This window comes from Lithobates pipiens, unplaced genomic scaffold (genome assembly GCF_037356315.1).
Source record: "Lithobates pipiens isolate NorthernLeopardFrog02 unplaced genomic scaffold, aLitPip1_a1.2 Scaffold_18, whole genome shotgun sequence".
Lineage (NCBI taxonomy): Eukaryota > Metazoa > Chordata > Amphibia > Anura > Ranidae > Lithobates > Lithobates pipiens.
The window spans coordinates 80500617-80527632 of record NW_027507758.1 but is presented as its reverse complement, the minus strand read 5'-3'; the positions used below and the strand labels follow the sequence as shown (position 1 = coordinate 80527632).

General features: G+C 44.1%; 1 protein-coding gene across 3 annotated transcripts in view; it reads left to right on the top strand.

Moving 5' to 3' along the window:
* Window positions 1-27016, top strand: part of ENAH (ENAH actin regulator) — a 136196-nt gene that overhangs the window by 47791 nt on the left and 61389 nt on the right. For all 3 annotated transcript variants that reach the window (XM_077485832.1, XM_077485834.1, XM_077485836.1), the window contains exon 2: window positions 16887-17052. In XM_077485832.1, coding sequence (XP_077341958.1) covers window positions 16887-17052 — 166 coding nt within the window. The remainder of the gene's footprint in view (window positions 1-16886; window positions 17053-27016) is intronic.

The following is a 27016-nucleotide window of genomic DNA, read 5'->3' as shown; positions in this document are numbered from 1 at the left end:
TGTGTGTCTCCATCCGTGTGTGTGTGTGTGTGTGTGTGTGTGTGTGTGTGTCCAGCCTACCTGTGTCCCGAGCCTTTGTCCCGAGCCTCCGTCCCGTGTCGTGCCGTGCCTTGCCTTGCCTCCGTCCCGTGCCCTCTTCGTCGGCGGCCATTGTAAAATTCAAAAGCCGCGCCTCCTCCTTCGCCTGTGATAGGCGGAACACTGAATTTCCCAGCAGCCTGTGTTCCGCCTATCACGGACGTCGTATCATCCTCGTCCGTAGTACGAGGATGATACGATGCCCGTGATAGGCGGAACACAGGCTGCTGGGAAATTCAGTGTTCCGCCTATCACAGGCGAAGGCGGAGCCGGAGGCGCGGCTTTTGAATCATAGAATGGCCGCTGTCTGTCTGCTCGACACGCTGATCGAGCGGGCAGACAGCGATGACTCGAGTATAAGCCGAGGGGGGCACTTTCAGCCTCAAAAAAGAGGCTGAAAATCTCGGCTTATACTCGAGTATATACGGTAGTTTTTTTTTTTACTAAGTCTACCAAACGGTGGAGCAGAACGTTAAAGGAGCAAGAGCACAGTGGCAGCTAAAGCTTCAATTTTTTATATATTATTTATTTTTTAAATAACAAACTGTTATACTTGGCTAATGTGCAGTGGTTTTGCACAGAGCAGCCCGATCCTCTTCTTTTCAGGTCCCCTGCCAGTGCTCCTGCCTCCAGAGAAAGCTGCTTGCCCTGTGTGCTTGCTACTAAGCAGCTGATTGCCCATAAGACACACAGAGCCACTGATTGCCCCCCCCCCCCCCCTCCTCATTGGCTGTGATTGATAGTAGTGGGAGCCAGTGGGATCCCCCTGCTGTCTCCACCAATGAGGAAGGAGAATCCACATAAAACCAAGACTATCGTGATCATTGCTTCTTTACCTTCATGCTGGCCAGAAACCCAAACAAAGCTGAAATTGGCTTCGATCAGGTCTCAAATCTAGTAAGCCGGAAAGCGTCATCACTTCCGGTTTACAGAACGCCTAAAGGCACCAAATTGTAAAAAATGACAGTATTCAGACCAGCCAAACTTGCCGTTTTGAATGCTTTTAAGTGCAAAGGAGGGATTTGGGGTTATAGACCTCAGATCTCTCCATAAAGAGTACCTGTCACTGCTTATTACTGTCACAAGGGATGTTTACATTCCTTCTGACAGCAATAAAAATGATCCGAATTTTTTTTTCTAAAGGGATAGTGAAAAAAAAAAAAAAAAAAAAATATATAAAGCATCCCATCCCTCTGTGCTTGCGTGCAGAAGCGAACCCACAGTTGCGACTGCAAATGTAAATGGTGTTCAAACCACACATGTGAGGTATCGCTGCAATCGTCGTAGCGAGACCAATAATTCTAGCAAGACCTCCTCTGTAACTCTCTAAACTGGTAACCTGTAAAAATTTTAAAGCGTCGCCTATGGAGATTTTTAAGTACCGTAGTTTGTCGCCATACCATTCTGGGTGGGGGCACTTTGTGATGTAAAGGGGCCCAGAAGTAGAGGTTCTAGTGGTGCTCTTCTGTGGCCTTTATGGTGGGTCCTCTGTACCTTATGTCTTTTTAACCACATGCCGACCGGGCCATAGCTGAAAGACGGCTACAGTGCTGTCGGCTTATTCTGGGTGGACATCCTCGCAGAATCTTGCTCTCGCATGCACCCGGGAACATCCGTGACTGCTGGGTCCAGAGGACCCGGTGCATCACAGTAAACGGCTGCTGATGGCGGCCGTTTACCACGTGATCGCTCCATCAAATGACCACTTGTAAACAAACCGGCGTCACGTCATGATGCCGGTTCCTCCCTCCCCTCTCTGTACCGATTGGTACAGGGAGAGGGGAGAGATGGCAGCAGCGCTGTGGGCTGGATGTGTAGTGCTCACAGCACTGCTCAGTGACAATCCTCTGCCCATGCTCTGCATCACTTTGCAATACTCTGCAATAAATTTTTACAGAAACAAATGATTTTTTTTTTTTTTTTTTTTTATATCGCAAAAAAAAAAAAAAAAAAACAGCGGTGATTAAATACCACCAAAAGAAAGCTCTATTTGTGTGAAAAAAAGACAAACATTTAATATGGGTACAGTGTTGCATGACTGAGTAATTGTCAAAGTGTGAAAGCACTGAAAATTGGTCTGGTTAGGAAGGGGGTTTAAGTGCCCAGTTGTCACGTGGTTAATTTACTTCTCATTGTGATGTATACATAGTGGAACCTTAGACAAAATAAAGTAGTCAGTTAGGGCCGGTTCACACAGCGGGCGATGCGAGGCGACACGACTCGCCTCGCCTCGCTCCCGCAAGTCGCCCCCGTTCTGTACAATGGAACCGTTCTGAGAGGAGCGACTCGAGTCGCTCCGACTCAGAAAAAAGGTTCCTGTACTACTTCTGGGCGACTTCGGGGGCGACTTGCATTGACTTCTATACAGAAGTCCTCTGCAAGTCGCCGCTGAGGTCGCCGCAGGTCGCGGCGAGGCAAGTCGGAGACGCCTCGCCGCGCCTGCATTGTGAACCGGCCCTTATAGTATTTTGGAGCATGTCCAGCATCAGAGGAGATAAGGCGAGTTCTGAATGTTCTAGGCCTATGACATGCTTTGCTTGAAGGACATTGTCACTTTTAGTCCACTAGATGACTAGAGGCTGCCATTAGTATGGATCCTCTATAGGAATCAAAAGGAACAAGCCAGGACATTTTGCTTGCTTGCTCCTCACAGTGAAGATCTCCAAAATGAGTTAAGTATCCAACATTTCAGCTTTAGTGAGGGCGTTTGAGGTCAACTAAAGTAAAAAAAAATTCACCAAGTGTGAAGTTGTCCTTTTTTGTAGTGGCAATAATCTTAAAGTATTATCCAAATGTAAATCATCTGCTATGTTTTTTATCTGCTGTGTGTCTAGCTGTTGCTTGTTATAGCAGTTTGCAGCCCTTTGCACCATTATTGAAGGTCCCCTGTGCTTTGAAGCTTTACAACCGCTTTCCTGGTTCTCTGATTCAATCAGTTTGACGTCCTGTTCCTGATTTATATTCAGTCTTGTGACTGGGAACGCTGACAGGCCAGTTTGGACATTGTGCTATGCTTCTAAACCCGTTACAGAACAACTCTGCACTAAACAAAACCTTTTTTGTAGTTTCCACTGTCGGAGCCGCTCATTTGCTAAATATTACCTGTTAACAATTCCGTCTTTTCCCAAAGCTGGGAGGACTGATGCCTAATAATATGCCTATGGTGTCTGTCTCTATCCTAAGATAGACACCCGGACTAACTGACCCACCCTACTTTAAACCTGGATTGAGAGGATCAGTGGACTGTCATTGTTGACCTTGTTCTCGAAGCATGTTAGCTTACTGGCTGTCACACCTGCACACTTTCTTTAAGGCCTGATTCACATCTATGCAGGTTGTAGTTTGCATATTGCAGATGCGTTTTGCGTTTTTCAACGCACGTTTTTGATCCATTGAAGTCTATGGAACCAAAAAACAGAAAAAAGTCCCTGGCCCTTTTCATAATATGCACATATGTGAACTTGTCCCCTAGGAAACCATGTTAAATGGACTAGTGTGTTTCTGCAAAACTAAAAATGCACAAAAATGCATAGGTATGAACCAGGGGTCATTGATGATGAATGGGTTTGCAAAGTTAAGGATAGATTCTTAGATTTTTTGAGAAAGTTGCTTGATTCCCCCAGCAACACAATCATTGTTAATGAGGAAATCCCTCTCGCAGCGCTGTGTTCTGCTGGCCACGGAATAGGGGACAGGCAGGGGCATGTGGAGCAGCTATAGCCATTGGCATTATTCGTATTCCAAAAATCTGACAAGCCGATTTGTCCTGAGTCGATCATTGGACAACCAGCTTGCCCATACACGGATCTCTGCTGGTCCCTGCTGAACCAGCCGAAATTGGGTCCTTCTATGGCCAGCTTCAGAAAACTGATATTTTTATTTTATTTGCATGCTTTTTCTTATTAGGTAATCCCACGGTTATACAACAGGATCAGTATGACAGACCAGCATTTCCAGACAGAGGGGTTGACAATAGTACCTGTCCCCACCTTTCCAGATGTGTGACTGACATGTGAAAACACAACTCCACCCAAAGCATGTTTTTGACTATAGTAGTGTTGAGTGGGTAAAAAACTGATTTTATTTATTTTTGCCACGTTTCTGTTTGGTTGACATCATCTTCAATTCGACCTGTGTCAGAACAAAAAGTGAACAGAGATTCCCCTATCAAGGCCTTGACAATGAAAATGCATTATCGTGTCCAATAATACAGGTTTTATTGCTGTTTTTTTTCCCACTTCCTGTCCAAGTGTCAGACACAACAGGAAGTGAGGGAAAATCCACCAATTGGAACTTGTCAATAAAAACACTTTCTCTTTGTTGAGCCCAGACCTTCTCTAACCACTGCTGCTTATTGAATAAGGCAGTGGCAGTCTGCATTTATATGACAAAACATATACATGTGTCTTTTAGAAATATTTGATTAGTCGGCATCTCCCCATATTCACACATATAATTAGATCAGTATAGAGCTGCACGATTCTGGGAAAAATTAAAATCACAATTTTTTTTTTCTTCTTAGAATAAAGATCACGATTCTTTTGCCGTAACATCATCTTTCACATTATACAAAAAAATTGGGCTAACGTTACTGTTTTAGTGTGTGTGGTGTTTTTTTTTTATGTTTTTATTTTATATTCCTTGAAGTGTATTTTTTCCCAAAAAATTGCTTTTAAAAGACCGCTGCACAAATACAGTGTGACATAAAATATTGCAAAAAACACCATTTTATTCTCTAGGGTCTCTGCTAAAACGGTAATATATAATGTTTGGGGGTTCTACGTAATTTTCTAGCAAAAAAATAAAAAAATGATTTTAACTTGAAACCAACAAGTGTGAGAGACCGAAGTTCATTCCTTTGATCTAAGACCCCTTTCACACTGAGGCTGTTTTCAGGCGTTTTAGCGCTAGAAATAGCACCTGTAAAGCGCCTGAAATCTGCCTCCCATGCTTGCCCGTGTGCTTGTGGGATGTTAGAAAAAGTCCTACAAGCAGCATCTTTGGGGCGGTTTGGGAGCATGTGTATACACTGCTCCCAAAACACCTCTGCCCATTAAAATGAATGGGCAGTGATTCAGAAGCGCTACAACGTGGGCAGTTTTTAATTTCTTTTTCGGCCGCTAGCGGGGTTAAAAGCACCCCACTAGTGGCTGAAAAGTCTGCTTAAACAGCGTTGAAGCCCCAGCATGAAATGGGTCTTGAGAGCAAAATATTACAATGTTTATAGTTCGCTCAGCTGCTGAGAAATGTTGTGAAACTTGGCAGACTGTGTGTGTGTGTGTGTGTGTGTGTGTGTGTGTGTGTGTGTGTGTGTGTGTGTGTGTGTTGTTTTTTTTTTTTTTTTTTTATCGGGGAAAATGCTTTAAGATCGCGAGGGGTAAAGAATTGCGATACTGATATATTAATGATTAATCGTGCAGCTCTAAGAAATAGTCTTCAATAATCAACAGTGCCAACAATTTTCTGTGAAGGTGCTCCCCCAGTTCCACAAAACATGTGACATGCACGCCTCCCGGAGGTCAAAAGCTTTTCCATAATAGGTACATCATTCCAATCTTCCTTCGTCTATAGCTCCTACAACCAACATTATAAAAAGGTAGAAACCAGCATTACACTTGTAAACTCTCCAGCTTGCCACTCTCCTTTTTCAATGTGCAATGTGAGGGCCTTATCTGCAGGTACCACCCCCTATACGCGTTACGTCCCCCAAATGGAGCTTCCTCAATAGGTACATACTGCAGCAACAGCTGACTCAGAATGGCCACACCCCCTTCCATGGGAGGAGGGGCATTTTAGATTGATCAGTTCTACCTAGTCTGTTAAGCATGCAAGCAAAGCTAGACTTCCTTTTTAGAAAGTAGGCTTTCTTTACAAATGCAGGTAATACCCTGTGTTATAAGGCAATTTGTAAAGTAAAGATTTTATTTTCTCAACAAATAGTTGAAGGAAATGATATAACATAACTTTGCAAAATAACGTAATGCTTTTTCCTTTTTTTATAAATCACCATTTAGCTGTTAAATTCATGGTCCCTTTTTCCGCCTGTTACCGGGGACGTGTTTTTTTTTTTTTTTCTTTTTTATCCCTTCTCTTGCTACGTGTTCCTGTCTTTTTAATACCCAGATTCTCCCAATGTCAAGTTTTAAAATACCTGTCTATTTTGGATGTCACAGGATCTTTATGGAACAGCAGCTTTACAAGTTGCATGGTTTTGGATGGAGAACTCTGGCCGGCGGGTAAAATTTCAGCCTTTGGTTTATTTTGGGGATTGGGCGCATTCCTTCAGTGGTGGTTACAGTACGTGAAAGGAGAGCTTTCTGTTTAAACATGGTCTTGTTCAGCTTCTTGCCTTAAAGGAGACGTACACAGCAGAGTAGAATCTACTATTGTGCAGAAAGGACGTGTTCTGCATTGTACTCATAGCATTCGCTTTTTCTATGTTGAGCCTAAATTCTTTTTTTTTTTTTTTTTTTTTTACATATACAGTACGCTACCAAAAGTATTGGGACACCTGCCTTTACACGCACGTGAATTTTAATGGCGTCTTCATCCGTAGGGTTCATTATTGAGCTGGCCCAGCCTTTGCCGCTATAACAGCATCAACTCTTCTGGGAAGGCTGTCCACAAGGTTTTTGTGCAGGCCAGTCAAGTTCCTCCACCCCAAACTCGCTCAGCCATGTCTTTATGGTAAAGGGGGAGGAGCAGAGAAGACGGGGATAAAACTGCCTTTTTATACAATGCAGAGTATTAACCCCTTAGGTTCCACAATGAGTATAACAAGCATGCTTTACTGCATATTGTTGTGTTTAGTAACACTTTTCATTGAGTAAAAATTAAAAAGAGCTAAATTGTTAAAGTGGACTTCCACCCAAAAGTGGAACTTCCAGTTTTAAGGCCAACTTCCCAGCTCCTGTTTGTGAAACGGGGCTTTTGGGGAGGAGGATGGAGCAGGTAACCGATTTTGAAACGGCCTGCAAAGCGCAGCTGCCAAATCGCTTTGCACACTTCGGCAGCGCTGCCCATTGTTGGGAGGGGTAGTTTAGGAGTGGTGTATACAACGCCCCTGCACATGCCCCAAAGACTCCACTTGCAGGACTATTTTTTTCGGTCCTGCAAGCGCACCACCCCAGTGGGAAAGCACGCTTGGGCTTTTACACTGGGGAGGCTTGAGAGGCGCTTTAAGGGCACTCTATTTAAAATGCCTGAAAAGTGCCTTCAGTGTGAAAGGGATCTACCGTAAGTGTTTAGCCTGTGTCTGTCCAATCCCAGTGTTTTTTAGTGTGCCTGGGGGAGATGAGTGCAGTGTCCAACCCCGATGCTGTCACCTGTCAGTCTATGGCAGACTATAAAATAGACTGTAGCTGGATACTGTATCAAGTGGCACTCATGCTCAGGGATGTTTGCCTGTAATGCAGGTATTCTGTGCCTGGGGTATAGTACCCCAACTCAAGTACCACTTGGTACAACTACAGCGCTCCATAGCCTTTGACAGTCTGCAAGCAGTGGTGCTGGACGCTGCACCTGTACCACTTAGACAAACGAAGCCACCGAGATTTGATTCAAACAAACTAAAGTATCCCAACAGTTAACAATTTTCTTCTTTTTTTTTTTTTTCCACTCAATTAGGCTTAATGTACACGGGACATTTTTACAACCTCTCCTGAACAATTTAACTTGACATATAGTAAAATGAAAGCCTATAAACGAAACGCGGCTAAACGCGGGTTACCAAAAAAGCCTCTAAATTCAACTGCCTAGGGATGACTATAAACGATCCTGTGTACATGTACTGATAAAATAACAAAGAGGAGAGTTCAGGAGCAGTTGAAGAAAAATGCCCAACTGCTCCTGAATGTCTGTTTAGCAGCAGCAGTGTACATGAGGACTTAAGGTTCATCTGAGTTTAAATTAAAATATGCATATTTCTTGCAACAGAATCAAGTGGCGCTTTCACCACACCTCTGGAAAAGCCTGAGGACTTTTACCATTGACTATCTGCAACTTTCCTCCTTCAGATACGCACAACTCTGCACACGATGCATCACAGGGGGAAGGAAGCAGTTATTAACAATCTTCTTTGTAAATGGTCGAGATTAGGGAGACATTGCCTGATCTCTGCAGCCACGCATCGGGGCAATGTCTCACTGCCTGTGATTAGCGCAGCGCAGCGCTGCGCTCACTTCCTGGCGGGCTCTGCACGTGTTCCATGCGAACACGCCTGAGCTCATCCCTAGTCGAGATCCTCACTCCAGCCCTCCAGCTGTTGCAGAACTACACGTCCCATGAGGCATTGTAAAACCCTGACATTCACAGACAGTTTGGAGACCCCTGCTCAAGACTGTAGAGGGACCCAGATGGGAGGAATCGGGGACCCCTGTCCAGAAGATTCAGCCGGTTGGTAGACCTCTTTGTGTAATGCCAAACGCGGGCTTCTGTTGTACTGACTCTAGTGCCCACGGGCCGAATGTCATCCAGTTTCTATTGAACCGGCCAATACCGCCTGACATTTGGCCCATGTGTACTAGGATTTAGACTAGCAGATTCCTGCATTTACACAAACAAGGTGGATGCCGCCCACCAGGACATTTTTATTCTGACAGCGGGATGTGCCCAGGTCAAAATACACTAATCAGTGGCGGCAGCCAGCGATTGCTCAAAGTTCTCCAACATGTGCTTCTAACAGAAGTCACTCAAAGAATCGACTTCTGTTGAGCGGGGATGGCCACACACTAATCAGAATCTGGACGCTCCCTGCTGAACTGGCCAAATTTAAATTTGTGCATAGCCAGTTTTAAAGTGACAAAATAACACTAAAACCATAATCGGTCGGAGAATTACTGTACAGAGTCTGCCTTCACAGCTTTAAAAAGACCTAATATTATAATACATGTAAAGCCTTGGCTGGATAGCAATGAATCACTTGATTCATCATGGCTTTTCTGTCTCATTTCCCCTATTTGCTGTCTAATAATCGTCTGATAAGTGTGAGAGTTTCCAGGCGGTTGGAGATACCAGTATAGACAGGTTAGATGTCGCATGGCTGTACTGTCATTGCTCTTGCAGATACATGCAGCCTTGTAGGAAATGATTCTGCCCTCAGGTGAGCAAGCCGGGGTTGGCAGGAGTAATGAACATGCGGATATTTGTATGCACCTCATTGTCTGGAGACTGTGTACTGTCACGTTGTATCACTTTGTACCTCCTATTCTGCTTTTGTAACATTCAGCTCTCTGTCCCTGTCTGGTTTATAGAGGGAAAATAAGTTAAATTTTTCATGTTTACTTTTCTTGTTCTCAAGGTTACCTTGACTCTACCGTAAATTAAAAATCACTGAAATAGACCAGTGGTCTCTAAACTGTGCCCCGAGGGCCTAATGGTGCGCTTTATATACTTTTTTTTTTTTTTTAATTTATCTGGCCCTTGGTGCCCTATTTCTCCAAATGATACAAGGCACTAGTCCTCCCACTGACCCCCAACGATGGGGCACTAATCCTCCCACTGACCCCCCCCCCAATGATTGGGCACTATTCCTATTATAACTCTCACTGATGTTCTACTTCCACTGGCTCCCCCTAAAGTCTGAAGAACTGTAAACTGGGCCTTTGTTTAGAAAGTTTGGAAACCCCTGTAATAGACAATGGTGTTAAATAAGGCTTCTAGTTTGGGTAATGTCTTTTTTTCTATGAAGACAGGTTTCACATCATGTTATATTATTATTATTATACAAGTTTTATTTAGCACCAACAGTTTGCACGGCGCTTTACAGCATGAGGGCAGACATTACAGTTACATTACAATTTGGTACAAGAGGAATCAGAGGGCCCTGTTTGTTAGAGCTTACAATCTAAAAAGGAAGGGACAACTGATACAAAAGGTAGTAGCTGTGGGGGGATGACCTGTCAGCTGAATGTCAAAGATGACGTATGACCAAAATATTTTTTTATATTTTTGCAAAGTAAAAATAAGTAGCCTCTAATGAAGTGCGCCCCATCTCTGACTGCGCCAGCATTTACAGTGGAGCTCCACCCAAAAGAGGAAGTTCTGCTTTAACCACTTGCTTACTGGGCACTTAACCCCCCTCCTGCCCAGACCAATTTTCAGCTTTCGGCGCCGACGCACTTTGAATGACAATTGCACGGTCTCACAAATTTACCCAAATTAAATTTTTTATCATTTTTTTTCCCCACAAATAGAGCTTTCTTTTGGTGGCATTTAATCACAGCTGGGGGTTTTTTTTTTTTTTTGCTAAACAAAAAGATGATAAATGTTGAGAAAAAAAAGTCTTGTTTAATAGTTTGTTATACAATTTTGCAAACAGGTCATTTTTCTGCTTCATTGATATGTGAATGAATGAATGAAATACTTGTATAGCGCACAATGCGAACTGAATCACCTCTAGGCGCTGTGGCGAGCTTTGATCATCTGCTAAAAGAGGAAGGTCTTGAGTTTTTTCCTAAAAGCCAGGTGATTTTCTTCCAGGCGGATGTTGATTGGTAGAGCATTCCATAGCCGAGGCCCTTGGACAGCGAATCTCCGATCCCCCTTGGATTTATACCGGGCTTTGGGCACGAGGCGGCATATGTGCTGATGAGGCGGCACTGGTGGGCACTAATAGGCTACACTAGTGGGCCCTGATGGGTGGTCCTGATATGTGACACTGGGCACTGATAGATGGCACTGATGTGCAGCAGCACTGTCCAGACACTGATTGTGGGCACTGACAGGTGGCACTGTGGGCACTGACAGACGGCACTTGTAGAGGCCACAGGTGGGCACTGTGGAGCTGGGGCACATCGCAGTGATCGAGACTGATGTCCCTCTAACTGCTGCCGGTGATCAGCTTTTACCAGCTGTGTTGACATCATAAGATCAGATGTCATTGGCTGACAGCTGATCACAGGGTCGGGATTGACACCTTACTCCGATCTGTGATCCAGCAAATCTCATAGACTCGCTGAACACAGAGCGCGCCACGCGTGCCCTTCAGGGGGTGCGCAGACCGCTCGTGCACGGGATGACATCAATAGACATAGTCCCGGCAATGCAGGTCCACACTGTAGCCGTCATTCGGCTATAGCACGGATCTCTAGAGGTTAAGCATTCCCCACCACTAACTCAAGACCCCCTCTAGAAGCTAGAAATGACTGTGGTAGATACCACTACTCCAGTGATCTCCACTAGCTTTTAGGTTTTGTGCCAGACAGCTGCATTCTGAACACAGAAGGTGGTCCGCTTGGCACGGGTGCCATTTAGAGACTGCTTTGCATTTTTCTCAATGAATGCGAAGCATTCTCAGACTGGATAGGGTGGAGAGGAAAGACATGAGATTACAATCTTTCACAGGACCCGGAATATCTGACTTTAGTAGCGCCAGCCGCTACAATGATTGTTGGCTCCCCCAACGTCCTTTCAGTTATGAATGATGCATACTTGCATTATGTCAAGCTGGACCTACCGTATGTACTGTAAGTATGCAATAAAGATAATTTCTTGAGTTCAACTTTTAAAGTGGTTGTAAAGGCTGAAAGGTGTGTTTTTTTTGTTTTTGTTTTTACACTCTATGTGGTGTGCAGCTAACCCCCCCCCCCCCCCCCCCTTTCCTTCAGCTTTATAACTGCCTGTGCAGAGGTACAAGCAGAAAGCAGGGTGCCATGTTTACAGGAAAAATAACTCGCACAAACACAATATTAAACCCACCATAACGTGTTTATCAAATTTTAGTAAGGCTAGGTTCACACTTGTGCGGGTGACTGCTGGTGGTTGCTGCTGTAGCGCTGCACCTGTTCCTGCACCCACAACCACTCGAGGCAAAAAGGCACTGCAGTTTAGGAGATGGGGGGGGGGGGGGGGGGCGCGGCGTGCACTGTTAATCCTAATGTCACCCCCCACGCACCAGAAACTGCAGAGCTGTCTCCCTGTATTGGATACCACACTGCACTGTGAGTTCCACGCATGCCACATTTTCAGAAAAGGTTGCAGGGACCTTTTTTTTTTTTTTTTCCATGCGTTTTTCATGACACACACATGAATGGGCTGCCATGTTCATTGCTCGCTCACAGAGCTGCACAAGTGTGAACCAGGCCTTAAAGGTGCTTTTAATATTAGCCTTGTGGCCTGAAAATGTGAATTTATTCTGGGGAAAGTTAAATTCTGAAAAAGTCTTTTTTTTTTATGTGCCATCTCTGTTTGGATTCTTCTGAGGCCTGCATTGGGCATGCACGGCATGTTTGAGCTGCTTTCTGTGCGTTTTGGAAAGCGTGCATAGCAGAGTGTTATTAATAACCGTGTATTAAACATAGATCTCAGTCTGCATTGACATTTCTGTGGGCGAGTCCCTGATTCTCTCCAATGTACACTGGTTTTGTGACTCATAATCCTACAGGTGGCTTTCCCTTCCAAAACAAAGGCTGGGAGGGTTAAAGGGGAACTCCAGCTCACTGGAGATTAAATCATTCACCCTACATACATTGTAAGGATTTCAGATGTGGTGTTTTCTTGCCAGGGCCCTTGATGAAAATGACTGCTAAATTGGAGGGTTTGCTTTCGCTGTAATCATTTGATCAGTGTTCTAATACAGAATGTTGCATCCTGGCACCTGACATCGATTAAAAAAAACACACTGATGGGGGCGGCGCTCCCTACTCTGTGCAATAAGCTGCCTGTAATCTGGCCTTAGAGGTTGGTGAAGACTTTGGAGAAGAGCTGAGACTGGTCGCAGCAGGGGAATGGGGAATCCTGAGCAGACCTTCAGGTTGGGTACTGTTGCCGTAGTTGCAAAGAAAAAGCCTTGTTTTGTGATAAAGTTTTGATTAAGAGGGGGACCTGTCAATAAAAGCTGAACTCTAAACTGGCCAAAGAAAAGTTTCCCGTCCTCCCATAAGAATGGGCACAACGTAATGCTTATTTTCTCAACTTGTCACCATCATGTACAATGTAGGACCAGCGGTGGCTGCAAGCTGAGAGTTTGTTGGCACCACCAGAGGAGGAGATATTTAGAGGAACTGGATGTCACTGGAAGAACCAGCAGGTAGGAAGCCTGTAGGATCATGCATTCCTCACTATTAGAATCTTCCTTTCCCAAGAAGACAAAACAAGCTTTATATTATGGGGGGGGGGGGCATGCATTGTATTTTTTAACTAGCCTGGCTTTAAAGGAGAAGCACAGCAAAAGCTTGTTTGCCTGTACTTTTCCTTTGTATCACAGGAGTGCAGTTTGTTCTGCACTCCTGTGACCCATACTCAGCCAACAGCAGGATAAAGCCTGCTGTCAGCTGACGTCAGAGCCTGTCTTGGCTGGGAAAATATAACGACCATATGGTTGGGAGCCTGGGCCGGCACCAGCCCTTCCTGCCCCCTCCACAACCCAGCGTGCCAGTGAACGTAAGGAAGGGAGGGTGGGCACTGAGAACTGAGCGATCAGCGATGTTTGCTCGGTTCTCAGTCTTGGAGCTGATGGGTAACAGATGCAGCGTCACACTAAGGCTCCATGCACACTGAAGCTCAAAAAAGCTTTTTCTGGACGCCAGATTGCTGGCAGAAAACGCTGGTTGAAAAACTTGCTTTTAACAGAGTTTTGTACTAGCGTTTATGAGCGTTTATTAGCGTTAGCGTTTATGGGCGTTTTCAATAAAAATACACAGAGGACACTCCAAAAATCCCACAGTACATTCCAAACTCCCACAATGCATTGAAGAAATAGAATGCCGGACACTAATTAACGCGCGTTTATGAGCGTTTATAAGCGTTTATCAGCGTTTGTCGTTTTTTGGCGGTGAAAAACGGCACTTTGAACGCGAATTTCTGGCGTTCAGAAAAAAGCCCATAAACTCCACTGCTCATTAAAGCTGAAAAACTTCCATGTGTGCATGGACACATAGGCTAACATAGAGTGGAGTTTATGGGCTTTTACAAAAAACGCCCAAACTCCAATAAACTGCAGTTTATCAGCTCCAGTGTGCATGGAGCCTTATGCTGCATCCGCCTAGCTAAGTATGATTTCTAAACAAAAACAAAAAAACATACTTTTTTAATGTCCCGCCGTTTGCTTGTTGCCCCCACTGTCATTGATGGTCATCTGAGCAGACAAGCAATTGACAGCCAATTGGCACAGTTCCTGATTATGCGATCGCTATGACAGCCAATCATAGTGAGCACATTGGTTTGTTAACAGCCCACCAACTGAGCTATCATCTTGGCATGGCACATCGACAGCCACCTGTTAAAGAGAAAAAAAAATTAGAAAAAGCTATAAGCTATTACATGTTAATGCATTTTTTTTTTTTTAAAGGTCTTATTCATTTAGCAGCTTATAATAAAAATAACTAAAGCAATGTATTAAAATACCAGTAAATAAAGTACCAGTTCTTGTAGATCCTTTAAAAATAATGTGAACATTATTTAGGGAGACAAATCGCTCATTGTCATGGTCCAGTTAACCAGTACATGCTGCCACTGCTAAAATTGGCCTTGGCATTAGTGACCGCCTGTGACATAAAGGTTAAGAGGATCACCATGGTACAATCAGGAAGCAAAGCTTGCGTATGTATTGAGGTTATAAGTATGTATATATTTAGATCTATTTAGAAAATATATCTATTTGTATATCTCGACTTCCTGCTTAGTACTGATTATGAGGCTGCTCGGTGCATGCACCTGTGGTTGTGGTTAATAGATTCATTTGTGACATGACACATTTGTGGTATGGTGGTGTCCTGTTGCTTCACGAGTGGGAAGCCACAGGGTTTTGTCACTTAAAAACAAGCTGAAATGTCAGATTTGTCACCTCCTTAGTGCTGACATCTGGTGGAGCAGTGCTTTTAAAGATTAAGCAGATATGTAACCCTCCCTTTAGTAGACTTATACTCTTTCTAAAGACTAAGTTGTATCTGAGTCTTGTATGGTGTTCACCCTTTTCATTTCTTAAAGAGTGAATTTACCTAATAAAGTAAACTGCCTTGTGGCTTTGTCATGGAGGTAGACTATTGTGAGGCATGTCCAGTGTTGTGGTCTTTAATAGCCTGTGGCATGGGGTAGGAGGAGAGCTTTGGCACAAATCCCTACAGTATTATTTTTTTTAAAGGTGTTGTGTTTTTTTTTTTTTTTATACATCTTGTCCCATAATGCTTTAGAGCCATAGGTCTTTTACTAGTCATGAGAAAAGTAAGCTGGCAGCCATTGCCAGAGGGCAGTACGATGTGTTGTTCCAACACCTTGGTATTTTTTTATTTATTTTTATTTTTTTTATTGAAGTTTAAAGAGAAATACAAAACGGAAACCCACGCAAAGAGGTCAGAACTTAAGCAGACTGCTTGGCAGTAAACAAAAACTAACAGTATTAAAACACCTATCATACCTGTGTGGGTGTAGCTCAAGCTCAACCTTAAAGCGGAATTCCACCCAAAAGTGGAACCTCCGCTCATTTGTCTCCTCCCCCCTCCGGTGCCACATTTGACACCTTTTGTGGGGGATTGGATACCTGTCTTTGACAGGTACCCTGTCCCCACTTCCAAGTGACCGGGCCACAGCGAATGACGGCAGCAGCTCGGCTCCCTCCTCCTTCCCCCTGCTGCCGGGCCAGTAGGAGAGCGCAGAGATGCCTCGCGCGGTTCCCTTGCCGATAATGGCGGCAGCACAAGTGTGGTGCCGACATCGCTGGACTCCAGGTCAGGCAAGTGTCCTATTAAGTCAGCAGCTGCAGTATGTGTAGCTGCCGGCTTTTAATTTTTGCAGTGGTTGGCGGACCTCTACTTTTAAGAGTAAAAGAGGAGAAAAGCTCACCCTCAGTTTGGCAAGGCTTCAGTCCCCACCAATCTGAAATATTTTGAAAATAGGGGGTTATCACTGAATGAGAAGTCTCTATTGAGTCTTCCTCAAGCTATTTAGACAATACCTTGTCAAATTTTTTGGGGCTCCCTCTGTTGTAGTAAGTGTTCTTGTATAGGTGCAGAGCGGTTATTGACCAGCTTCATCCAGAATGTGACTGTTGGAGTAGTAAGCTTCTTCCATGTGAGAGTGATATCCTTCCTGGCATAGAATCTGCGGAGCCCAAGCAGTGTCCACTCTGCCACCTTAGGGGCTAGATCTTCGACCAAGCTCAGTATGCAGACACGTAGAGGGGGGGGGGGGGAGTGAGTGAAATCTCCCATAGGATTAGAACCTCTCCAGCAGTCTGGGGTGTTCAAGTCCACCTTATGAACGCTGTACACTCGGGGTGAAATTGGCTATGTGCACTTTTAATTTTAAATTGGATGAGTCTGTCACTGAAGGAGACAAGTTTATTTTAAAGGGGGTTCAAAGCTACACTTTATTTAAACTTTTTGCGGTGGCATCCAACACACTACAGCAATCCTGAATTTTCCCACACCGACCAGTTCACGTAGAAAACCTCTATCAACTAAGCCCTAAGGTGCGAAGCGCTTCAGAGTTGCTGTCGTTTTTTTTGTAATAAAGCAAAGTATATTGTGACATCATTGACATGCGGCTGTCTGTTTCTTAAGCTTTTTCATATCTGTATAGATTTACAGTATGTAGAACACTTCACCACTTGTTGGGACCTTGCGTCTGCTCTGATCGTTGATGAGCATCAACGCTTATCCTTTATTTGATCTCAGCAGTTCAGCAAGCTTGGCACACAGAGACACATAGTGCCTATGAGTATGTGAATGAAATATGAAAATGTAAATGAAAAGAAACAACATCACGTGTAATATTTTACAGTAAAAATGATTTCTAATTAATGTTAGAAAAAGTGACATGTGAGTACAGCTCCTTTTTTACAATAACCATGGCCTCTTCTTGTGTCCTTGCAGTGAACAGAGCATCTGCCAGGCCCGGGCTGCTGTTATGGTGTATGACGATGCCAATAAGAAATGGATACCAGCCGGTGGCTCTACAGGATTTAGCAGAGTCCATATTTATCACCATACAGGAAATAATACGTTTCGGGTGGTAGGCAGGAAGATCCAGGATCACCAGGTGAGTGGTAACTGCAGAACCTTCATGCCTTATGCTCAAAAATAGGTGCATCTAGAAAGAAAGTTTTGATTGGAGTGGGGAATGGTTCAATCTCCCCTTGAAACGTGTACCCAATATAGAGGTAGCCTCCTGTTTTCTTTCACAAAGTTTTATTGGCATGTAATCCAACATCAGGTCAGTATTCAGATGGTTACATAGTAAAATAAACAAAAGACAAAACTAAAAAGGAACATGTATATAGAAAATGACCACCAAACATGTGCCATTGAGCCTTGTGGTCATAATCTGCCAGTCCACTGGGTCAAGCTGCCTCTGAAATTCCCTTTCCCATTAGAGATGATTGGGTCTAAGCAGGGCGTTTTTTTTCCAGAAATTATAGATGAGTATATCAGGCCCAGAGAATGGGGTCTAGCTCTACATATACTCTCAAAGGGTATATGGGGTAGTACGGAATTTACTGAGGTGTTGGTGAAAATGCCTAAGCTGTAGGTAGCTATAGTGTTCTCGCAAAGGGATATTGTGAGAACAGCATAAGGCATTGAACGTCAATAGCCTAGTAGGGGTGAACAGGGAGTGGATATCCATGAACCCATTTGTGGTCCTCCATGAAAATTGGGCCAGGTTTTCACAACCTGGAGGAAACCATGAGCAATGGAGAAGTCTTAAAAGTGGGAGATGAGTGGAAATCAAACCCGCAGAATATTTGATAGTCCCATAATCGTAGAGATACAGTTCAACTTAACTTTTTCATAATAATCTGGCGCTATTGTGTTAGTGTTGTGAACCTGATAGTGATACTAGTGTTGTGATGGCCTCAGAGGCTGCCCATGTTGTGGGGGGAGTTATTATCTATTTTCTATATTATAGATTGAGATTCTATATAGATTCTGTGTACCCTATCTTGTTACCTGTCATTTTCTGTTTGAACTATATACATTCAACATGAACGACAAAGATTCAACAAAGCAGCGAAAAATATAAACGTCGAGTCTTTGGCTTATGGTGTCTGTCGAAAGTTCTAAGAAGATTCGACTGAGCAGCTAAACTATACGGAGTCATACAATTTAGCTGCTCCGTCAAATCTTCTTTGAACATTTGACAGACACCATAAGCCTTCAATGACAGATTCAACCTTAATTAATTAGTATTTTCGGACGAATGCAATTTTTTTTACGAAAAAATAAATAAATAAATAAAAACTAATTTCGGGAGTAACTAAAAAATTTATTTTTCGGACGGAAACTAAATTCCGAAACTAAATATTTGTGTGCACATATCTAATACATAGTCAAACACCCAGAATTCAATGTACATGGCCATAATATAAAATGGAGGAATGTTAATCAAGAGTTATCTATAAAAGTATTAACAGCCACATCTATGTTTTAAACCATAGGGGACACGGGTCTTTAACCACTTAAAAACTGGCCCATAGACGAATGATGGCTACAGGGCGGTTGCATAACTCTGGGGGGGAGTACTATGACGTCCTCCCAGAATCTTGCTCTCGCGTGCACCCGAACACATCCGTGACCGCCGGTTCCTCTGATTAAACGGCCGCTGATAGGGGCCCTTTACCATGTGATTGCTCTTTCAAATGACGAAGCGATCACATGTAAACAAACCGGCGTGATATCCGGTTCCTCTTTCTCCTCTCTGTCAAGTGTGAGCAGAGAGGGGAGAAATCGGTGGCAGCAGCGCTGTGGGCTGTATGTGTAGTGCCCACAGCGCTGATATGTGACAAATCCATACATCCATTCTCAGCCCTGCATACCCATCCATCCATGCTCATCCATCCTTACTCAGCATACTCATCCATGCTCAGCCATCCATACTCGGCATACTCATCCATGCTCAGCCATCCATCCATACTCAGCATACTCATCCATCCATCCATGTTCAGTCATCCCATCCACACCCATCCACAATTGGCCATACTCAGCCGTACCCATCCACGGCTCATCCATCCCCATTCATGCTCATCCATGCCACGTCAGTTATCATCCATGCCACAATAGGTAGTCAAATTAGATTTGAAATGTATGTTCCTAGAACACCTGATGGTGCTTCCTGCATGTTGGTCCTCTGTATGTGGCTACGCTGTGCAAAAGTCTCACACGTGTGGTATCGCCGTACTCGGGAGGAGTAGGAGAATCTATTTTGGGGTATAATTTTCTGGATATACATGGCTATGTGTTAGAAATATCGTGTAAATGGGCAACGTTGTGTATAAACAAAATGCTTTTTTTATTTTCTTTACGCATTTTCCAAACGCTTGTAGAAAAAAATGACACGTTCAAAAGACTCGATATGCCTCCGTTTTATACATTGGGTTGTTTTCTTTCCAAAATGGTTCTGGTTCTGGCCTTCAAAAGTGTAAGAGGTAGTCAAGAAATTATGTGTAATTTATGCTCCAAGAACGCCTGATGGCGCTCCCTGCATGTTGGGCCTCTGTATGTGGCCATGCTGTGTAAAAGTCTCACACATGTGGTATCGCCATACTAAGGAGGAGTAGCAGAATGTGTTTTGGGGTGTAATTTTTGCTATGCATATACTGTGTGTGAGAAATAACCTGTTAATATAACAAAAAAAAAATTGCAACGTCCAAAAAATTACCATGCCTTTTACTAAATACCTTGGAATGTCTACTTTCCAAAAAGGGGTCATTTGGGGGGGTATTTGTACTTTCCTGGCTTGTTAGGGTCTCAAGAAATGAGAGAGGCCGTCAGTACTTCAGGTGTGATCAATTTTCAGAGATTGGCACCATAGCTCGTGGACTCTATAACTTTCACAAAGACCAAATAATATACACAGATTTGGGTTATTTTTTACCAAAGATATGTAGCGGTATAAATTTTGGCCAAAATATATGAAGAAAAATTACTGAGAGAGAGAGAGAGAGAGAGAGAGAGAGAGAGAGAGAGAGAGAGAGAGAGAGAACTTTCATATAGGTACAGTGTTGCATGACTATTTGTCATTCAAAATGTGAGAGCACGGAAAGCTGAAAATTGGTCTAGTTGGGAAGGGGGTTTGAGTGTCCAGTGGTCAAGTGGTTAATTTATGGACCCAGGACATCTCAAGTTTAGAGATTCTCCTAATTGGGGAGCTACACCCCCTATGGGGACTGAATTGGTCTATCCCTAGAAATAGTCTTGGAGGGATCCCTATTGTGGGAAGTTAGTGCTTGGTAAACCCCTTCCTAATATTGATATTCTCATTTGAGCGAAGGGAGCGTTTCGTCCTGCCCACATACTGCAGTCCACAAGGGCACTGCAGTAAATAGACTACCCCTCAGTGGAACACGTGATGAGAGGCTCTATTTTATGTTCCTTAGATGTACAGCCAGAAAGAAAACTTGTCATTCTCCTGGTTCTACATCCATTGAGATAACACACTTTGCATTATCTGCATTGGTAGTAGCCCGTGAGCTCGCTGAAAAAAATTGGTTTATTACTAGAGGGACTTAAAACATTGGGAGCCAATTTATCCCTCGAGGAAGGAACACCCTAAAGGTTACCCAAGGCCTGACTGGCAGGATGATATTCAATATTCTGTCGTTACCCAGAATGTGCCAATGTTTGTTAGTATGTTTAATATTCTGGTGTTGGTTCGAAAAACTTGTGATAAATGGAGTTTTAAAAACATTGTCCCTACCCTGTTTGAAAATCTTTCTTTCAATAGATCTGCCCTGTCTAACAACATAACTTGATTGAGGGTATTAGACAAAGACACCTTGTAGTGTACCCTTTATCCAAAAATCTGTGTGAGTGTCCAAGCTTGTACCATAAATTCCCCGGGTTCAGTGCAATTGTGCTTCAGCTTCATATACTGGCTCTTGGGTACTGACCTGAGCCAAGAGGCATGGTGGCAACTGTCCACCAGAATGTGAGAATTTGTCAGTTGATTTAAAAAATGTAGGGGTGATAAACTAATCACCCCTGACAAATTTTGAGATCCAAAAAATTAATCTCCCTACAATTTGCCTCATATGAGAGGTGTATCCCTCTATTGTTTGAGTTGAGTAAATCCATAAATTAAGATGGGGCAGCCTCACTTCCAACCCATAGGAGGAGGATATCGTCTATGTAACGTGCCCCTAGGACCACCTCTGGTCTCCCATGAGCATAGACGAAAACCTCCTCCCACTGAGCAATGAATAAGTTCACCAGGCTTGGGGCATATTTAGCCCCCATAGCGACACCCCTATCCTGGCGAAAATATTGACCAACGAACCAAAAGAAGTTATGGGTAACAGCCAACTCGAAGTTCCATAATAAAGGTGACCTGTTCTCCAAGGAGACTGGAGTCTCGATCCAAAAAATATTTAACAGCACCCAAGCCCAACTCATGAGGGGTGATCATGTTCAGCGAGGGGACATCCGCTTTCACCAACCACATCCCTTCAGGCGGTTTCAATTCTGATAAGAGATTGATGACGTGACGTGTATCTTTAACATATGAGGGCATAGTGCATACCAAAGGTTGTAAAAAGAAGTCTAAGTACTTGCCCAACTGGGACGTAACAGAGTCAATGCCACTGACTATTGGGCGACCCGGGTGGTAAGTAAGACACTTATGGATCTTTGGTAGATAATATGATAGGTACCCTTGGTGCTTTAGGAACCAGGAATGCCCTCTCCTTATTTAGAATGTTTTGATCGAAACCTTTCTGAACAATACAGTTCCTCTTTGTATCTCCTACCAGGATTGGAGGAAAAAGGGGTATATGTATCCACATCCCCTACTATCCTATTCATTTCTTTCATGTAATCTTTTTTTTTTTTTTTTTTTTTTTTTTTAATCAAGGATAATGATTCCTCCATCCTTGTCCGCTGGCCGTATAACCAATTCCTTATTCGCACATAATGAATCGATACCTTACTCTAGGTCTTTTTTTTTTTTTTCCTTTTTAAAGTGTTTCAACTTCATATTGTCCAAATCCCTTAACACCTTGTCTCTGAAAACCTTTAATGAGGGAACAAGAGACCCTGGGGGGTTAAACAGTTATGTGTTAGAGAGGCCAGAATGTTGATATTCAATGGACGTTTCTCTATTTTTCACTTTGAGTTGCTGCTAGCATTATTAGGTTTGCATCCAGCGCAATTTTCTTTTTTTATACAAAATAAAGAGTAATTGACGAGTACCCCTCCCAATGTTGAGAAGTGGTGACTCAAATTCATAGTACTTTTATACCAAGGGGAGTCATATAGGACTGTCATCCAATGCAGAAATAAGGCACCAAATCCTTAAAGTATAGACTTTCGATAAGGCCATGACAAAGTGTCAAAAAACCTTATTCACATCCAGAGACAAGTACATTGATTCCATTGAGCGGCTGTGGGCTATTTATTGTAGTTGCAATATTCACTGAATAGCATCCCCGGCCTGCCTCTGCGGTACAAAACCAACTTGATCCTTTTTAATTAAGCATGGAAGAAAATAAACGGTTAGCTAGCATTTTGGTCATAATTTTCATGTCTATATTAAGAGAAATGGGCCTAAAATTAGCCCAAGAGGAGCGGTCGTGATCAGGTTTGGGGATCATCACGATATTGCCAGTCAAAAGTTCCGATGTAAACGATTGCCCATTTTTGGCTAAATTATACAAAGCTGTCAGATGTGGAGCTATAACGTCAGCTAACTTCCTATAATAAAGTGCTGTGTATCCGTCAGGTCCAGGTCGTTTACCCACTGTCAAGTCTTTAATACATTGGAGGACTTCCAAAACCTGGATGGACCATATGAGCCTCAGTCAGCGTGGGGAGCGAGAGGCTTTTAAGGAAACTCAGTGTCCTGACTACCCAACTGATCAGGAGCTGAGTACAGTTTGGTAAGATGGTAACTGAATTCGTCCAAGACCTTCACTGGGTTACCAGTGAGTACATTATGTAGAGTGCGCAGTGTGATAGGGGAGAATTTAGGAGTAATAGTGCGAAGTCTGTTTGCCAGCATTTGGTTTGAGTTGTTCGCTTTAGTGTACCACTTCTGGCAAGACCTGCTCAGGGCTATCTGTGAGACAGAGGTTCAACTCTGGGCTTGATCCAAGAGTTTACGATTAGCAGAGGATGGGGATAGTTTAAATGTGGTTGAAAGTACTTCAAGATGGGTCTGCTTTAAGCAGCGTTCCTGTTTACGTTTCAAAGCCATCAGTATAATTTGTCCCCTAAGAACAGCCTTGTATGCCTCCCAGAGAGTTACAGGAGATCAGACTGAGCCTGCATTAATGCGGAAGTAGACTGCAGAGGCCTTCAGAATTTGTGTGAATCTCTTTGATTGGATAAAAGCGAATCATTCATCACCCAGGGTGAGTGCTGAGGTTTATCGAGAATGGAGCGACAAACCAGCAAAATGGGATCATGATCTGACCATGGGGTGGCAAGGATAGACGTAAAAACTACTAAGGGGAGATGTTTCCTCATCATAAACACACGATCTATTCTATAGTGAGCCTGATGGGGGATGCAAATGTGTGTACTCTTTACCCAGGGGATGAAACTCTCTCCATAGGTCGACCAGATCATGCGTTTGTAGAGACTGAACAAATTTCTTGGCGTCAGGGGAGGGGGCTGTGCATTCCGAATGATATTTGTCCATGGAAGGGTTCAGATTAGAGTCTCTTGCAAGAAGGAGAGTACCCATTTGATGGGATGCCAGCAGGCAGCAGATATAGGTCAAAAAAGGTTCCAGGGCAGAGTTTGGACCATAAGAAGTCATAATAGTAATTTCCGTATCTTGGATAATACCTTGTAATAAAAGATGCCTACTGTCTGGAGCTGCTACCTGTTTAGTGCAACTAAAAGGAACTGATTAGCGAAAGGCAACGAGCGCCCCTTTTGCTTGGTCGGAGCATTGACCAAGAAGACCTAAGGATATTGAGCATCAAAATATTTAGAAGAGGCAGTTGAAAAATGGGTTTCTTGCAGGCATGCTATATCGATCTGCTGCCTCTTGAGATACTTAAAAATTTTCACTTTTTTTGAGGAGAGTTCATGCCCTGAACATTCAGTGACAACCAATTTAGTGTCATGTTAAATATAAGGAAAAGGTTGAATTGGCTCCTTCGAGCACAAACCCTGCGGACTCAGAAAAGAGAAGAAAGATTGAAAGGAAAAATGGGGCAGAGATTGGTCATGGCTGTTGTGCAGACCAAGTTCTGGCACAACAAGGGGAGCAGTGGCCCAGACGGAACCACTCAGCATTTTTCTGTAGTATCATCAGTAAATAAAAGGAAATTAGGCACATAACACATTAAAAGAACATTTAAAAGCACAATCGAAAAGTGCAAAAACAACCTCACAACCAAGATATAACTTTTTTACTGAAGCCGGTCACCAACACCCAGGGGCACCCATGTACAAGTGGGGGAAACCCACAAACAGCAAATAAACCTGCGTTGATCACCAGATTAGATATAGAGAATCATATCACACAGGAATACTATGAGTCAAATGCAGCATTGAACTGAGTCCCCCGTCCCCGTTCTGCCGAACCTCAACTTAAATGTAGAGGGTCACAGCAGCTTGCAGCCCACTAAACCAGACTGGAATATCCCGTCCATCATAAGAAGCCCCCCCCCCCCAATTGGACACCAGAATGCTTTCACTAGTGAAAAGGTTTGAGTATAAACAATAAAAAATAGAGATTAAAAAAAATGGGGGGGGGGGGGGGGGGGGCGAGTGAAGGTCATAATATTCCAAAGGTCTAGTATCACAATTAGAGTTCCAGTTTTCCAGATTCCAGCGCTGCAGTCACTCAATTGGGGCAGCCCGGGGCGAAGGACCTTCATGGAATAAAGTAACCTAAAACGGGGAGGGGGGTAACCGGATCCAGTGGGTGACCGTACATGAGAGGCACAAACTGAAGTGCCCAAGTCATCGGAGCCCCAAATGAATGAGGTTGGTAACATAATGTGGATCAGAATCCACAATGAACGGTGAGAGTTTTCAGGCTGATTGGAGTATCAGGCTCAAGGTGGAGGGAGCAGCAAGGTCATCTAGGACATCCCAGGTGAACCTTGTCAGCTCTGTCAGCTGTTAGGCACATCCTGGAAGCGTTGAGCTTGGAGGGAGCGAAGGGCTTGAGAGCCTTGTTGAGATATCTGAGAAGGCCTGCGAAAGTGGCTGAGAATATCTTGGACGAGCGGATGAAGTTGGCGTTTCCTTTTGGGACGGGGGGTGATCAAACTGCAGTTCCTGAAAGTGCCGCTGCAGGTCAGGTAGGGAGGAAGTTAGCATTGACAGCCTTTATGAGATAACAAGAGCTTAAAGGGGACCCACCATCTGTACCAGATCCCCTGAGTTTGCAGGATTTGCAGATGAGGCTTTAGATTCCTCCGCTTGGCAGTAGTAAACGGGGAGAGGTCTGCAAAGAGTTGGAGGGTGTTACCCTGGAAAAAGAGGTCTTGGCCGTCCCTTTGCAGCTTGCAGGAGCCTTTCTTGTGGTAATAGTGGAACTTGATGATGACATCCATGGGAGGGCCCTCAGTTGGTTTAAGGGCCAGGGACCTGTGTGTACGGTCAAATTCCAGGTGCTCATGGGGGAAATCAGGTGCAAGCTCCTGGAAAAAAAAGCAGTAGTGGCTCCTTGTAGATAAATGGTGGTCTTGGGTATTCCGCGGATGCAAAGGTTTTCTCTGCAGGCTCTGTTCTCTGCGTCCTCTAGCTTATCCTGCAGTCTCTCAAGTTAAGAATTCAATTTATCAGCCTCCCTCCTCATGCCCCTTCAGCACTGTTGTAGCCTGTCCATTCAAGGTAAGGAGAGAGCTTGCTGTGATTTCATCTTGCACTATGGAGCGGAATTTATGTAGCATGGCATTGGAGTCTATGGTCAGGGGGCTGGCTAGATCAGAGGGGAGCTGGTGCAGGCTGTCCTCTGGCTCTGGAGGCTCGGGCGCCATCTTACCTTTCCCCTTTCCTGGAAGCTTTCTGATGGGAGCGGGAGCAGTAACGCTGCCGGTTCCGGGGCATGCATTGCATACCCACCGGGACCCTGGTGGTATGTGCCGTCTCAGGAGCTGTTTCAGCTGTGTTGGGGAGCGGGCTTTGCCTCATCAGCCAAGGAGAGGCGTTCTGTCAGCGCAGAGCAAGGGGACTAAGCAACCATCTTCCTCAATCCTGCGCATGCGCCCCTAAACTCCTGTTTTCTTTACCAGTGATTGAATCGTGCATTATAGATTTTTTTGGCCTTCCTTTGGATTAACTGCGGGTATATGATTCTGTAAACTGAGGTTTGTTTGTTTTTTCCTACTGGTTTAACCAGATTGTCTTGTGTTATTTTAACCTATGTACCTATGATCAGTCTTTCTGGTACAGGATCAAGTGAGGGTTTATCCCTCCAGTGTCCACCGAACACAAAAAATATAAAGTTATGAGTAGACTACACTTCAGCTTTAACTGCTTGACGCCTGCCCACCGTCAAATGACGGCAGGGCAGTGCGGCTCTCGTTCTGGGATGCCGGCATAGAACCTCACCCAGAACGTCCGCTTTCACGCGCCTGCGGGGGAGCGCAGTGCGGTGGCCTCGCCGCGTTGCTAGGACACAGAGTGACCCCGATCACAGCCGGTCACATGTAAAAAAGGAAGTGTGGGTAATCGGCGCTCCTCTTCTCATGCTGACAGAGTGTGAAAAGAGGAGAGACGATCAGCGGCATCTCCTCACAGGGGACAGTTAGGAATGTGATCAGGGCACTGATTTATCAGTGCCCTGATTACAATAGTGCAATATAGTGTCACAAATCGGTGCCCATCAGTGCCACCTATCAGTGCCCATAAGTGCAGCATATTAGTGCCTCCTAATCGGTGCCCAAAAGTGCCACCTCATCAATGTCCACCAATTCAGTCTATCGGTGCTGCCTCATCAGCGCACATCAGTGAAGGCGAAAAATTACTTGGTTACAAAATTTACTGACAGAAACGGGGAGGGGCTGGCAGGGGGTTGTACATGGCTTCCTAAAAATATCCCAGCA